The sequence below is a fragment of the Typopeltis vanoorti genome, chromosome 9 (genome assembly GCF_054136105.1).
Source record: "Typopeltis vanoorti isolate ZY-2024b chromosome 9, IOZ_Tvanoo_1.0, whole genome shotgun sequence".
Classification (NCBI taxonomy): Eukaryota; Metazoa; Arthropoda; class Arachnida; order Uropygi; family Thelyphonidae; genus Typopeltis; species Typopeltis vanoorti.
The window spans coordinates 118305897-118320551 of record NC_143557.1 but is presented as its reverse complement, the minus strand read 5'-3'; the positions used below and the strand labels follow the sequence as shown (position 1 = coordinate 118320551).

The 14655-nt window shown below is 33.1% G+C and overlaps 1 protein-coding gene across 2 annotated transcripts in view; it reads right to left on the bottom strand.

The window, feature by feature from the left end:
* The window catches only part of LOC150103461 (phagosome assembly factor 1), a 408178-nt gene that overhangs the window by 44306 nt on the left and 349217 nt on the right, over nt 1-14655 (bottom strand). For both annotated transcript variants that reach the window (XM_090398202.1, XM_090398201.1), the window contains 2 exons: nt 13733-13809; nt 7789-7929 (listed from right to left, as the gene is read on the bottom strand). In XM_090398202.1, the coding sequence (XP_090254328.1) occupies nt 7789-7929; nt 13733-13809 (218 nt within the window). The remainder of the gene's footprint in view (nt 1-7788; nt 7930-13732; nt 13810-14655) is intronic.

Here is a 14655-nt window from a genome sequence, read left to right as displayed (position 1 = left end):
TGTAAAGCCCTTTTACATTGGCCAAATATGAATTGGAATGATTGTCTCTCTCTCCCTCCCATAAGTTTGGGAGATTTTTATCTGATATAACCATCAAAAATAGTTATTTAATAATATTTTTAATAATATTATTTATTAATACTAATTTCTAGCACGCGGCAACGTTTTTAATTGGTAAATCACCAATTGCTGTATGTACTTTGTAACCTGGTTCCTTTGATTGCTTGTTTCTACACACTAATGATGTACTGTTAGTTTCAGTATGAACAGGGGCGGCTCATGCATAGGCTGCGGAACTGCAGCACCCCCAATTTTTCTCGATATATAAATATATTTATTAATTTATTTATATTTGCTTGTAATATTTAATTTAATTGTCAACAATCCTATACAATTCTCTTATTTTATATAAAAATAATAAAAATCGATCTTGTAGCACTTAGGAGGGTGAAGGATGCTAGCAGCACTGTGTTTACCAGTGTCATATTGCTAGTATTTGCTACACCTTTTCAAAGAAAGTTGCAAAGTCCTTTTACATCGGCCAAATATGAATCGGAATGATCATCTCTCTCTCTCTCTCTCTCTCCCCAAAAAGTTTGGGGGGCTCTCTCCCAAAAGTTTGGGAAATTCTTATCTTATATAACTATCAAATAGAGTAATATAGCACTGAGATGCGAGCTATAGCGTAATGCAGCACCGTCCATCGCACAGTTCCACTGTTGTTTATATGCACTTTGCGCCAGTAGTAGAGTGTTCATAGTGCTTATTGTGTTTACTCCGTCTCTTTAAATAATTGGACATTACAATTAAAGACATAACATTTGTTATAGTTTTTATTTTAGAACATTATTGGGGTTAGGATAATGGATTTCGTTTTTAAGTAATTTTGAATTTATACTAAACTGTATCATTTTATTGATAATAAACAATATTTTTTCATGAAACAAAACAAGAAGAATATATTTTATTTTTAAGTAATTTTGAATTATACCAAACTATTATTTTATCGATAATAAACAATATTTTTTCATGTTTAATTTTTTTTTAAATTTTTACCTGAATTTTGATATTTAACCAAACACGTATACACTGTATTTAGAGTGTGTATATATTTTGAAAGTTGCAGCACACCCCACAATTTCAAGCCACGAGTTGCCACTGAGTATGAAATATCTGTACTTTCATTTCATTAAAGTTAATTACTGTGGTTATTGTGTAGCAAAAAGAAATAAGTAACTTACAGTTTGTTAATATTTCACACAGACTAGCAAACCCTGACAACTATATGTAAAATGATTATCTGACCTCAAATACTGACTTGGCTGGCCAAGCAGATAGCTATGAGTGTGAATCCCATTGTGGCATGGATGTTTTTGAATGTCTTTAGGCCAAGCGATTTTTGTTGGAAGACTGTTACCCTGCTAATTAGCAGAGTAACATTTCTGTCTCCAAATGGAGTCAGAAGCAGCTTGAAAAAGTAGCATGCTACTTTTTGAAGCTGGTTTTTTGGTTTCTAGAATAGGTTTTTGCGATTACCTAACATGCAGAGGAATGAATGTGTACATGCAACACTTTGTTAATAGTATTGTCATTAAAAAATAAAACTTTCACATTCAAAAGAGTACTGTGAAAAACATTCCTTGAACTCAAATGTAACAATGTCCATATGTATAATAATTACAGTCCAAACTGGCAAGAAGCTATATGGCAATTTAGCCAATGCTAGGCAGGTGGTCATTTCAAGATCACCACTACTATCACATATGATTTACTCACACCTGAACCTCATATACCACATATCCTCCAAGAACACTATACTGGTTTAAAAACTGGCATGTGACAACAGTACCACTGCACAATACTTAAAGGGTATTTGCATGGTGTGGCAACAAGTGTTGATAGTTTATAGAAATAAAACTGCACAAAATAAATAAATGGTGAAAAAGATCAGCTAAATACTGCTTCACACTTACAGACATTTTTGAATTCCCACTTATCCAAAGTTACATCAATTGCTTCATAGTTATAGCTCCTTAGCACGATGACACTACCACATGAAAGGTGTTGCTGTCTCACTATTGTCAGTGTGCATTCAAACACAGCTTGTGTCACATGTCTTTTTGTTGTTGTGTTGCAGTCTATGATTACAAGAATATTAAACAGTTTTTAACTTTTATTCTACTATTTTTGTTGTGATTAAACTTGATATAATGGCAGATAAAAGTGAAAAGAAAAGTCATAAGGCTATTACATCAGATTCAAAAATTAAACTCTGTGATGAAGGTGTATCACAAACTGAGAAAAGCCAAAGACTAGTCCCTCACACTACTGTTAACATTGTGATTAAAAACAAACAAAAATTCTTGCTGAAGTTAAAACATCCAGACTCTTAACAGTCTGGAATGATCAAACTAGCCACTATGTTCCTTTAAACCAGACCATTATTCAAAATAAAGCCCAAACCTTTTTAATGACATGAAGGCTAAGAAAGGTTAGAAAGTAAAAGAACTCAGAATTCAGAACAAGCCATGGATGGTTTGATAGGTTCAAGAAGAGATCAAACCTACATAACCTCAAAGTGCAATCCTTTCTTTCATGCTTACATGGTGATAAGAATACATTATGGAAAATTATGGAGACAACTACCGTGTTAGAGCAAAACTTTAGTTTAATATAAACCAAAATGAACACTCGACGTTTCAACCTTCATATCAAGTCATCATCTGGAGCATATACATATATATATATATATATATACAGAGAAGCAAGCTGCACTACACAATCTACATGGTTTGCTAAAGTTACTGACCAACCATTACAACAATTATTAACCTGACCTTTGGTGAAAAAAAAAAAAACAAAAAAACTACACCCATTCTCCCAGAATATATGGTGTTCCTAAAGTACACAAACAAAACGTTCCACTACGGCCGATAGTTGAAGGAATAGACAGCCCTAATTATCACCTAGCCAAGAATTAGCATCAACACTCAAGGAGTTGGTAGGTCATTCCCCCCTCCTATATAAAGAATACACAACACTTTATAAACAAAATTAAAAACATAACATTCAGCAAAGATGATTTATTAGTCAGTTTGACATTTCTGCCCTTTTCACAAATGTCCCAATCAGTGACACAATTCTTCTCCTACAGAACAAATTTCCGCCCGACATTACGGCCCTCTTTGTCCACGTACTATGTTCCGGTTACTTCGTGTGGCAAAATAAATTTTACCTACAAAACGAAGGTACGGCCATGGGCTCACCGCTATCTCCCCCAATTGCTAACTTTTATATGGAAACTTTTGCGCAAAGTGCTCTCGATTCCTTTACACTAAAACCTACAGTGTGGCTTAGAGGCTTAGATACGTTGACGATGTTTTCGTTATCTGGCCACACGGTCGACAAACATTAAACACATTCCTTAATCACCTGAACAAACAACATGAACGCATACAATTAACTATCGAAATTGAAAATCAGAACTCGCTCCTGTTCCTGGATACACTGGTCGCACATCTTCCCTCAGGCAGTCTATCCTTCACTGTTTACCGCAAACCGACACATTCTGGCCAATATATACATGCTAACTCATATCACCACCACCCATCGCAAAAATTTGGAGTCATTAACACCCTTAAAAACAGAGCTGTAACAATTTGCTCTAATCAGCAAGCTCTTAAACAAGAATTTAAGATTATTAGCAACACATTTATAAATAACAGCTGTAACAAAAATACTATTAATAAAATTCTTCATAAAACTTCATCAAAAAAGAATACAGATTACAGTAAAACCATACCATCCCATACATTAAAGAGTTATCAGAAAAAATCAATAGAATCCTACACCATTATAATCTCAATGCCACTTTTAAACCACCTATAAAATTAAAAAAACATATTCAACTCCTCTAGGGATCCTCTCATCCCATTGGCACATCCTGGAGTTTATTGCATCTACTTCACCTGTAACTTACCTTATATTAGTGAAACTGAACGTACAATCCCTATAAGTAAAAAAGAACACAAAAAGACATATTAAATATAACAATTTTGGTGAAGCAGGCCTCTCAGATCACACTCTCAACATCCTACACCAAATTGTTTGGAAAAGTACTTGCTCTTTACATCATACACAAACCTGGTATGAAAGAAAATTTAAAGAAGCCTATGAAATTCTGATTAACCAACCCTAATCTCAGCAATGATGGTGGCATAAAAATTCCAAGAATTTGGATGGCACATATTCAGCCTACTTAATATCTAGCATACTTTAGGACTTGAAGCAATTTTCAGCTTTTATTGGAAACTATTCCATACCAACTGGTTGAAATTTATATGTATAATCACAGTTTTTTTAATTTTTTTAATATATATATATATATATATATATATATATATATTTTTATGAAAAAAATTGAATGACTAGAACCGAGATTTAATTAAAAAGGTTTTAATATAAACACACTACTAGTTTCGGCCTGTAACAGCCTTCTTCAGGTGACATTATAAAAGAAAAGAAAAAACACTAAACATTGAGGGTTAAAAGACTATGAACAACATAGACAGTCTTTATACATAATTAGCATTAAAACGTTTTAATGCTAATTATGTATAAAGACTGTCTATGTTGTTCATAGTCTTTTAACCCTCAATGTTTAGTGTTTTTTCTTTTATAATGTCACCTGAAGAAGGCTGTTACAGGCCGAAACTAGTAGTGTGTTTATATTAAAACCTTTTTAATTAAATCTCGGTTCTAGTCATTCAATTTTTTTCATAAAACTATGTATGTTAACCGAGTCAATGATCATTCTGTCATATATATATATATATATATATATAAACATGTTGCTCTCTAGCCCAATTTAATTTTGTAACCTAATAGATAATAATAGGACTTTAGCTTTGATGTAGTAAAGGTTTTTTTTTTTTTTTTTTTTCACCAGAGGTCGGTTAATAATTGTTGTAACAGTTGGTCAGTAACTTTAGCAAACCATGTAGATTGTGTAGTGCAGCTTGTTTCTCTGTATATATGTGTATGCTCCAGATGATGACCTTGATATGAAGGTCGAAATGTTGAGTGTTCATTATGGTTTATATTAAACTAAAAGTTTTGCTCTTACACGGTAGTTGTCTCCATAATTTTCCATAATGTACTCAAAGTACCTGTCTAAGGTTGTAACCTTAGACAGATACTTCTGAAAAAGACCAGCACCATCAACATTAATCCAATCTCGTTAAATGTAGAAGATATATCTGGCACAGTGCTATGCCTGACCACCACCAACAACAACAAATGGCATTGCAGCACACAAAATACATTCAATAAACCAGTTTTAATATCATTAGGTTTTTTTATTTCAGTCATAACTGCACCATCTTCAAACTTCAACACAGTGCTTTGACCTAGGCATTTCAGAGTTATGGCACTGCTCTGGAGTCAAAGGTGACTTAACTATGAAGTATGACTGTGTTATGTCGTTGTTTTTCTTTAAATCTATGTTATTATTATCCCCCTCTCTTGTGCCTACTGAGATCTCTAGTCTATCTCTCTGGGGCCGTCTCCTTTTCGAACTCTGACAAATTTGTTTGTTCCAGATGCGCCAGTCAGAGTCCTAGGACAGAAGAATTCTTGCTCAGAGAAACTTTCCCAGAGTTCTAACAGCTACCTCAATTCGTTAAATATATATAGCGTCTGTAGAGATCTCAGTTTGCAGTCATGGCCCTATCTTTTCTAATTATTCTTATGCATAGGTTCAAACTTTTATGAGTGGTAAATTAGTCTCATGCTCAAGCAAAACTCAGGCTTACATAGTAAAACATGTTTATTAAAGATCTAACGAGTTTACAATTGGGTTTAAATATATCAAAAGCTAAGATGAAAAGCCAAAACGGCTAATTTTCTGGCGAGGTTGATAAGTTAAAGGGATAAAAATCCCTTCTTGTTTTTTCGGCTTTTCATCTTAGTTATAATACATTATAATATAATATAGTGACACACCTTTCTGGCATTCGTATAGCGAAAGTATGTAAGTTCTTTTCACTTAAACTCTGATATTCTAGGTCTAGCTACTCACTGATGAGACCTCAAAAAAGGTTGAAACCGGTCTGGGTAGTGACCTCTCCTCATAATGTAAAGCAGTACTACATCTCCTAGGAGCTGTATGTTTTTACATTATGAGAAAATATCAAGAATAGTGAGGGATCTTGCTCCACCTTTGCAACGAGTTGCCTTGCTGTGGCACTATCAAGTGGTCACTTACGCTTGGATCCGCCAGCATGAAACGTTCAGATCGTAGTTTTCGATCTTAGTTTTGCTTACTGGCTGAAAAACAAGAAGGGATTTTTATCCCCTTAACTTATCAAAAGCTTATTACAATACCTGTATTAAATCAACTGATAATCATAAAAGAACACTTAATGAACATATAACTCATATCCTCTGGTCAATTAAAACACACTTAGCATGGGAAAATACAAGTTTACAATTTTAACTTCAAATGCTAACACAGACCCCACCACATTAATTAGGTCTCACACAAGAATTTAAGTCCTCCGATTACCAGTCCAATGGAGCTAAGTTACAATGTATATAAGTCATTCAAAAAGTTCTCTAGGCAATTGTCCATTTTTCTTCTAACTAGAAATTGATTCACCCTTTTCCTCTAATGCTAACTGTTAATAAAACGAGAAATTATGTACATTACCACTGCCGCATGAGGTTACCGTGTCCCCTTTGTCCTTCCTTTCCTGTTTCTTCAGTGGGTTGCATCTACATGGAGGTCACTTCGCTCGTCATGTACAACCATTTTCTCCATTCTGCTGGGCAAACGCTCATCTCGCTGGTCACTATCATCAGACTGCCTGTCTCCCTGGAGGAACTTTCCATTGTCTCATTCTGGTAGCACTTCTACCGATGGCCCGAGTCAGTGGACGCCGTCATCTCGCATATAACTCGCACGATACTCGCCAGTCAGCAACGGGGAGAAACTTGTGGTAGAATTCCCTTCCACTGGTTAGCATCGTGGGTCCAAATGAAAACAAGAACAGAAAAAAAAACGGGGCTCAAAACCCGCATTTATTATCCCTTTTTACGCCCTCTTTTCGCTGCAGAAGTTTTCTCACAGCGTCTTCCTACTGGTCCTTAAGTTGTTTAGTCACAACTCTTCTTCTCATGAGTGCTCTTTTCGGGGAACGCGAGTTCAATTCACTTTCCACAAATGCCTTTGCTTTGGGCATTACGCTTATCATGGGTAACTCACACACAACCTTTGGACTTTTGTTTGTATTAACATACATTTTGCATAGAGTATTTTTTTCTTACTAGTGTTTTCAAACAACAATATTTCTATCTAGACAGACAAATTCCTCCTTTTTTTTTTGTACTTCATTTTAAGGTAATTCAATTATGTTCTCTATTAACAATTTCTTTCTTTATTAACAGTACAAGTATTTCTTGGTTATTATTGTATTATTGTTAAATCTTGAATGAATGATCCTTTTGATGAAAAGGTCCTTATTCAAGATCTAACAACTGTATTTATAACATAGTCATAATATTAAAATGACTACTGAAGGTCAAAACTACATAAAATTTCATCATATTTCCTTTTTTGTATATATTGATACATGTGATTAGTAATTCACACTCCAGTGGGTTGCCAGAAACTTCTGAATTATGTGTTGGAGCAAATGTGTTTATATTTCCATTTCTGAAAGTATCTAAAAATGATAGCATTTATTATAAGACTATTTAAACTTCAAATAAGGATTTCTAATCACTTACAATTCCAAGGGTAAAGTAATTATAAAAATAATCTGAAGAGCGTGAGGTTAGAAGTTTATGTGAATTAGGGGAATGGATTTTCATTTTGTCCTCTGCTTTGTAGAATACCTTACTAGGAGAACCAAGGGCAGCAGCCACATCCTTTAAAAGAGAAAATTCTTTACTTATTAGTGATCGATACAACTGTATAAATACTAACTTATGACAACTATGTTTGAGTTATTACATTAAATCAATATTACACCATTTAATTCAATAACCAAAGCAGTACAGTGAATTATATATCTGACCTCCTCAGTTCCAAGTAGACTTGGTTATTGTCATCTTGGATTATGACTGAAGCACTAAGGCTATGAGGACCAGTATATTATGTCAGTTAACTATATGTTATTCTGGCCAGTTTGCCTGTTTAAAGGATGAAATACCATGCCACATTCATGTGAGACTGGCTGACTAACTCAGTTACTTTCCATCCTTGATAGGATTCGAATCTAGGCTTTCAAAATGAAGGGTACTGTCAATACTAAATGAGCTGGAAGGGTTGGTGTTTGGAATGACCGAATGTTAAGATCAAAGCTGGAATTAAACAAAGGACAGTCAGTCTATTTATAGCAAAGGAGAAATTAACTAGAAAGCCAAGATCAAAAGTAAAACATAATTAAGCTTAGGTCAGAAGGTAAAAATAACTGGTAAAGAAGATAAAGAAAAGAAAAATGGCATAGGAAAGAGGAAGACTAGGGTAGCCTGATAAGTTAGAAGCATTCAGAAGATGAAAAATTAAGAGCAGATCAAATCAGGCATCTCAGAAATAGACACTAACATGGCTAAGAAAAAATGTTGAAGAGATTTAAGAACAAGCAGGTTTCAGGATCATATTTTCAGTTGAGAAATCATGGGAATATAACAAAACACATAACATAGATCTGGAAAAGGCATACAAGCTGCTAAGAGAAGAGATTTTCAGAACGCTAGTTAGATTGAGTAAATGAAATATTGCACAAAGCAATACATAGTCTATTTTTAAGCCATAAGTCAAATGTTAGAATTGAATTGTTATTCATTTATATGGATTATATTAGGAAGGAAAGTAGCATTAAACCAAATATTAAAACTGGAGATATTAAACTTAGTTATTTTATGCAGATGTTATGTAGTGCAATTCTTCAGGATCCTTCAGCCAAACTGAATACAAAGGTGGGGGGGGGGGAGTTCTGATAAACACTAAAACAAAAAATTAATCAATTTTGTCTTCTTATACATACTTAAAGAAAAATAACAAATTATTACAATTTGATGAAATGTGGGGTTAAAGGGTTTTAAGATATGTTGCTTCTTGTGGTTATATTAGTTGCTTTAATATCATTTTTATTCTAGGTGTTTATAGAACTTTCCAGTCCCCCCCCCCCTCCTCATAATTCCTTTAACAGATTTGGCATGAAAATCAGCAATATAATGAAAAAAAAAACTATGAAATCAATAGCAATTCTCAATAAAATGCAGTTAATGTTTTCCATACAGAATAAGTAAAATATTTTGTCTATTTAGCCAAAAATATTGTACTTATTCTATATAATAAACCATCTCCCTTGATTTTCACTGGTTTACAGCTTAAATGTAGACTAAATATTGCTCTGTATAATATAATGTTCTATTTATTTCATCTAACTGAAGTGTTTAGAAAAGCTTTTATTAAGCACTTGTAAAGTGATTCTAGATCTATGACATATGCCTTGTTATACTCCCATAATTTCTGAACTGAAAAACTGATCCTAACAAGAGCTATTTGACCTGAACTAATTGTTTTTTCTCCAAGTTTCTCTTCAACAATTTTTATTAGCCTAAGTATGCTTGCATAAATCTTACTTGCAGCACTTAGCATTTCTAAGCATGCCTAATTCTCACATTCAGTTTTATTTCACTTTTTTGTTTTGTAAATGGTTACTATAAGAGCTCTACTGCAATCATTTCGAATTTGACTCTCTGACCAGGCATACTTGGAAAATACATAAATGGATATTTAATGTCTTTCCTTAATAAGTTAGTTTTATTAAGCTTGATTCAGTTTCATTGTGGTATTTGTTCCTGATCCAAGAAGGTTGCCATATAATGCCTATGTAATCAATTATCAAATGAAATTGGTAGTTTACTTTAGTGAAGAAAGATAAACAAGCATTGTACAAATGGAAAGATAATTATTCTAGTAGAAGATGAGCTTAGCTTCTAGTAGTTTCAACTGTTCCCATGGAAATGGAAAGATCCTGTTTTGTTTAAACACTACATTAGTTTAATGTAGGGTCTTTCATACTGTGTATGCATCATTTTCAGATATGCTGTGTAACTTCTATTCCAAGAATGCACAAGACATTTTTCATTCTGCTCATGTGTGCAAAAGTCAAACAAAAGCATACGAATGTTAATGTGTGGAATTATCATTAACTCTCCTCTCTGGAAAAGTAAAAGCTGTCCCATTTTACATGTTGATCTGTTCTTCTCAATTATCAAACTTGTGTTCTATGGCAGAAAGTACCACCAAGCAATATGCTGTTACTGCTGCCACCATAGAACTTAGATTATCTCCATATTCATTTCTCCAATAACATGTATTCAATGTTTATCAAATATAATTTATTATTATATTTGAATATCTGCCACACATACACATAGGATGCACACTCCATTTTGCCATTTAGACAGGGGCACGCCGGCCATATGTGCAATGTGTGCGATGCACACAGGCACCAGGATAGTAAAGGCACCAAAGATTTGGTATGATATTTTAAATAAAGCAAATTTTTTTCAGCAAAATACTGCAGTCTTCATTTATGAATCTCCAACTTACTTTAGATGCATTGAATGATCTAAATCAATTTTTAAATGATTATAGGTCTGATGAAACTTTCAAAGAAATTAAAGGGCGAATGCTGGCCTTCAAATTCATGCTTGTTCTTGTTATCGTTCAGGGAGTGAGAGGGATGATTGAAGTCTGATTAGCGGAATAATGAATTACTGACCGTTTAAAACTATATATTTAGAAATTTATGTACATTTAATCATACAAATACAACATTTATTTTACAAATGATATTCTATCTTTTTCAATTTAGCTACTTGAATACAAATTCTACCCTACGGTTCTTCTTTATGAACTGGTCAATAACCTGTCATAAAAAGTTGGTTGTAACTTAATTTTCCCAAGCAACGCGCACACTTGTAAAGGCTGACTGAAGCTCACTGGCCAGAGTTACGGTGACTGTGTATGGCCTGTGTTTAAGACTATGTGAAGGGAGCGGAAATGGCTATGCTCGCACATGAAATCACAGTGCTGTAGCGAGGACCTGGAAGCTCACACAACCGAGCAAGTCAAGGTAGCTTTGACTAGATGAGCAAGAATCGACCTTCAATACACAACGCAAAGCTCAATTATTGCCGCGCAAGCTTAAGACACCTTCTGTCTACAAAAATAAAAGCCTAACTGGAATGCTTATAAATGCATGCATTTATTAACAAATAAATATTACTTCTTTCTCAATTAATGAGCTTACACAGCAAGCATAGCAAGCATGGAGAATTCGCCACTGAAGAAATTGTAGAAAGCTAAAATTAATTGCAGCAAAATTTGACACAGAATCTGTATTTTGTAGTAGTAGACCACTAAGGTGACATAAAAAGACAACACAATTTGATTACAAACATGAAAATGAAAATATAGTAGATCCTGAAATTTCATTTAAAGTAATTTTTTTCTCTGCATAATAGATCAAATATTACAATCTTTGAAGGAAAGATTTACTTTATTAAAAGAACATATGAATTCCTTTTAGTTTTTGTATTTGTTAAGTACTTCACAAAATAAAGAATATTTATTATCTTGTTGTAAAAAGTTACGACAAAAATTAACACATGAGAATCATTCAGACATTGACACAGACGATTTATGCAAAGAAATTTTACACTGTCAACCATTTATTTCTAATTTTAAAAACGATACATATCAGATAATTCAGTATATTTATTCAAACGACTTAATCACAGTTTATCCAAACTTTACAATTGCTCTTCAGATTCTTTTGTCATTGCCGGTATCTGTAGCATCTACAGAACGGTTCTTTTCTAAACTTAAAATTATTAAAAAATACTTGTACTCAACAATGGTACAGACTTTCAAATCTTGCCATTATATCAATAGAGTCAGATATTTTGGATCAACTTGATATACATGATATTATTCAAGAATTTTCATTAATGAAAACTAGAAAAGTTCAATTCACTAAGTGATTTTTCTTTCTATTTAAATATTTATTTAACTATTTCTTTACCCAATAATGTTTAATATGTTCCTATTTTATATACTTGTAAGTTACTATTATTTATTTATCTTATTATTTATTTACTTCATTTTTTTTTTCAAATTATTTTTGTACCCTTGTTGTATGTTTATTGTTTTTTATACTTTTTTTTTGTAATTTCTGCTTTTTGTTCAATAAATTTATAATTAATATATTTCGTATTTCATTTTAACTCACTGATACGTTTTTATAAAGTGATTTTTTATTGGGGGGAGGAGTACAGGGGCGCCAACTAAAGTTTTGCATACAGGACACTACTGGCGCACCCCTGCATTTAGATAATAACCTCAATCACCTGAAAGTTGATTTGGAATTATGATAAGGTGGCTGTGCAAAAGGTAGGTTCAGTCAGACTAAATGGACTTCAATCTGACTGACAGTCACTGATGTGCCAGCACATTTAATGACATATTCAGTTTTTTATCGTTAGCTGTTCCTTACGTTTGCCAGATTTTAACAAAATCTGAACCCCCCCCATCACAACTATTAAAATGTGATACAGCTGCCTTTTTTTTTTTTTTGCTAATGATATGGAACTCTTTTCAAACTGGTTACAGTAATAACACTTTTTGCATCCAATGATGCAGCTGTGTTTTAGATAATCCTAGGGCAAGCCACAATCATAATTTAAATCCATCTTTTCAGAATCTGTTTACTGCAACTTCATGGGATAGCTGATTTTATCAACTAATGGGAGACTACTACTCTCCTCACTGGAAGCCTGAAAGGGCTTGACAAATATGTTTTGTCTTTGGTACAGAGTTTCAATATTATCATCCTTGGCCTGTCAAAAGTACTTAGGTGTTATACATTTAAAACTGTTTGTGAATTATCATCATAATTAAAAAAGAAAACTGTGGCTAAACAAATCAACCTATAATGCTGCTTCAAAACCATGTATTCAACTATCATGTAAAATCATGTAAGATGAAGGCCATTTCTTCATGAAACCATAAGAAAAAAAATAATACCAGTGATTGGTGATAATCTTTGTCCAGAAAAGTACTCAATATAGCTCTTCTTAATGTTAGCACTCACTGTTAAGCTAACAAAGACTAAAACTTTTTTTTTACAGAAATACTAAAGCTTTCTCTATATAGATAGCATGCCAATATACAAAAATATATATATGCTATAAATATAAATTTTGCTCATTTCGGTATGTCAAACAGTAGTGGATAATAAAGGACCAAATAGAAGACCAAAAATTACCACTGTTAAATATATTTGAAGTGTCACACTTGTAACCAGTGGCGTATTTAGGTATTTCCCGCCCATAGGCCCGCAGAAAGTGCCCCCCCCCACATTTAATGAACATGTTGATTTACATGCATAACCGATTTATATCGTAAATTCGTAATATAAATATAATTACAAAAATGAGAGCCTGGAAATTTCGTTCGCCCCTCAAAATTTGTTGCTCTAGGCCCAGGCCTATATGGCCTATACCTAAATATGGCACTGTTTGTAACCAGATAATTCAACTTACAACTGGCATTTGATACAAATAAAAATTTATTCTAGGGTTAAAACATAGTTAGTTTATCCATAATATAACAATTACTAAAAAAAAATTTATTTAAATAAAATACACTTACTTGTGCTGCATCTCCAAATTTCAAGGTTTTAGTTGCAACTTGTTTTCTTAATTCTGGAAGTTTACTTGTACCAAGGGCTAAAATGTACATTATATTTTGAATGTATTAATAGATGATACTATTGACAAACTTATGTTTAACAGATGTTTAACAGTCATAAAAAAATTATTTTTTATGACTAATAAATTCTAATGACAAGTTTTTATATTATAATGTAATTCAATATAAAAATTTGTCATTAGAATTTATTAGTCATAAAAAATAATTAAAAATCATGTAAAAACGGAATTATTAAAAAATGTGAAATTTTGTATTCTGTTTAAAAGTTGTATATTTCTGTTGAAAAACTAACAAAAGAATGTGACATACTAAAAATATTATATTACTGTTCACAATCAAAAAGTTATATGGGAACAGCAACCAAAGTAAAGCACAGGATTTTTATTGCATCATTAATGCACTTTTCATGACATTAAAGGTGCATGAATGCAATAAAAAAGATGGAATATATAGTAGAATGAGAAATGACCCAACCTTTATGTGCCTAGTGATTTCTGTATGAAATAAACTATCACAATAGGATGCATGAGGAGTGTTTGCCAGGAGGAACAATAGAAAGGGTGGCTTTGGCAGTTAAGAGAGGTGAAAGGGTAGATGAGATGATTGTGATGGTGGGAACAAATGACTTGAGTGGTGGTGTAAATAGGGCAGCGAGAGATATGAGATTCTTGCTTGAGGTGGTACGAAAGAAGACATAGAGAGGAAAGATAGTGTGTGTGTGTGTTGCGTAGGTGTGATAATGACGAACTGAGCAAAAGAGCAGTAATATTGAATGACATAATAGCTAGAATGTGTGACAAAAGAGGACTGGAATATGTGGATGCTTGGAGTGCGCTTGAGGACAAAGAGGAACTGTATGCAAG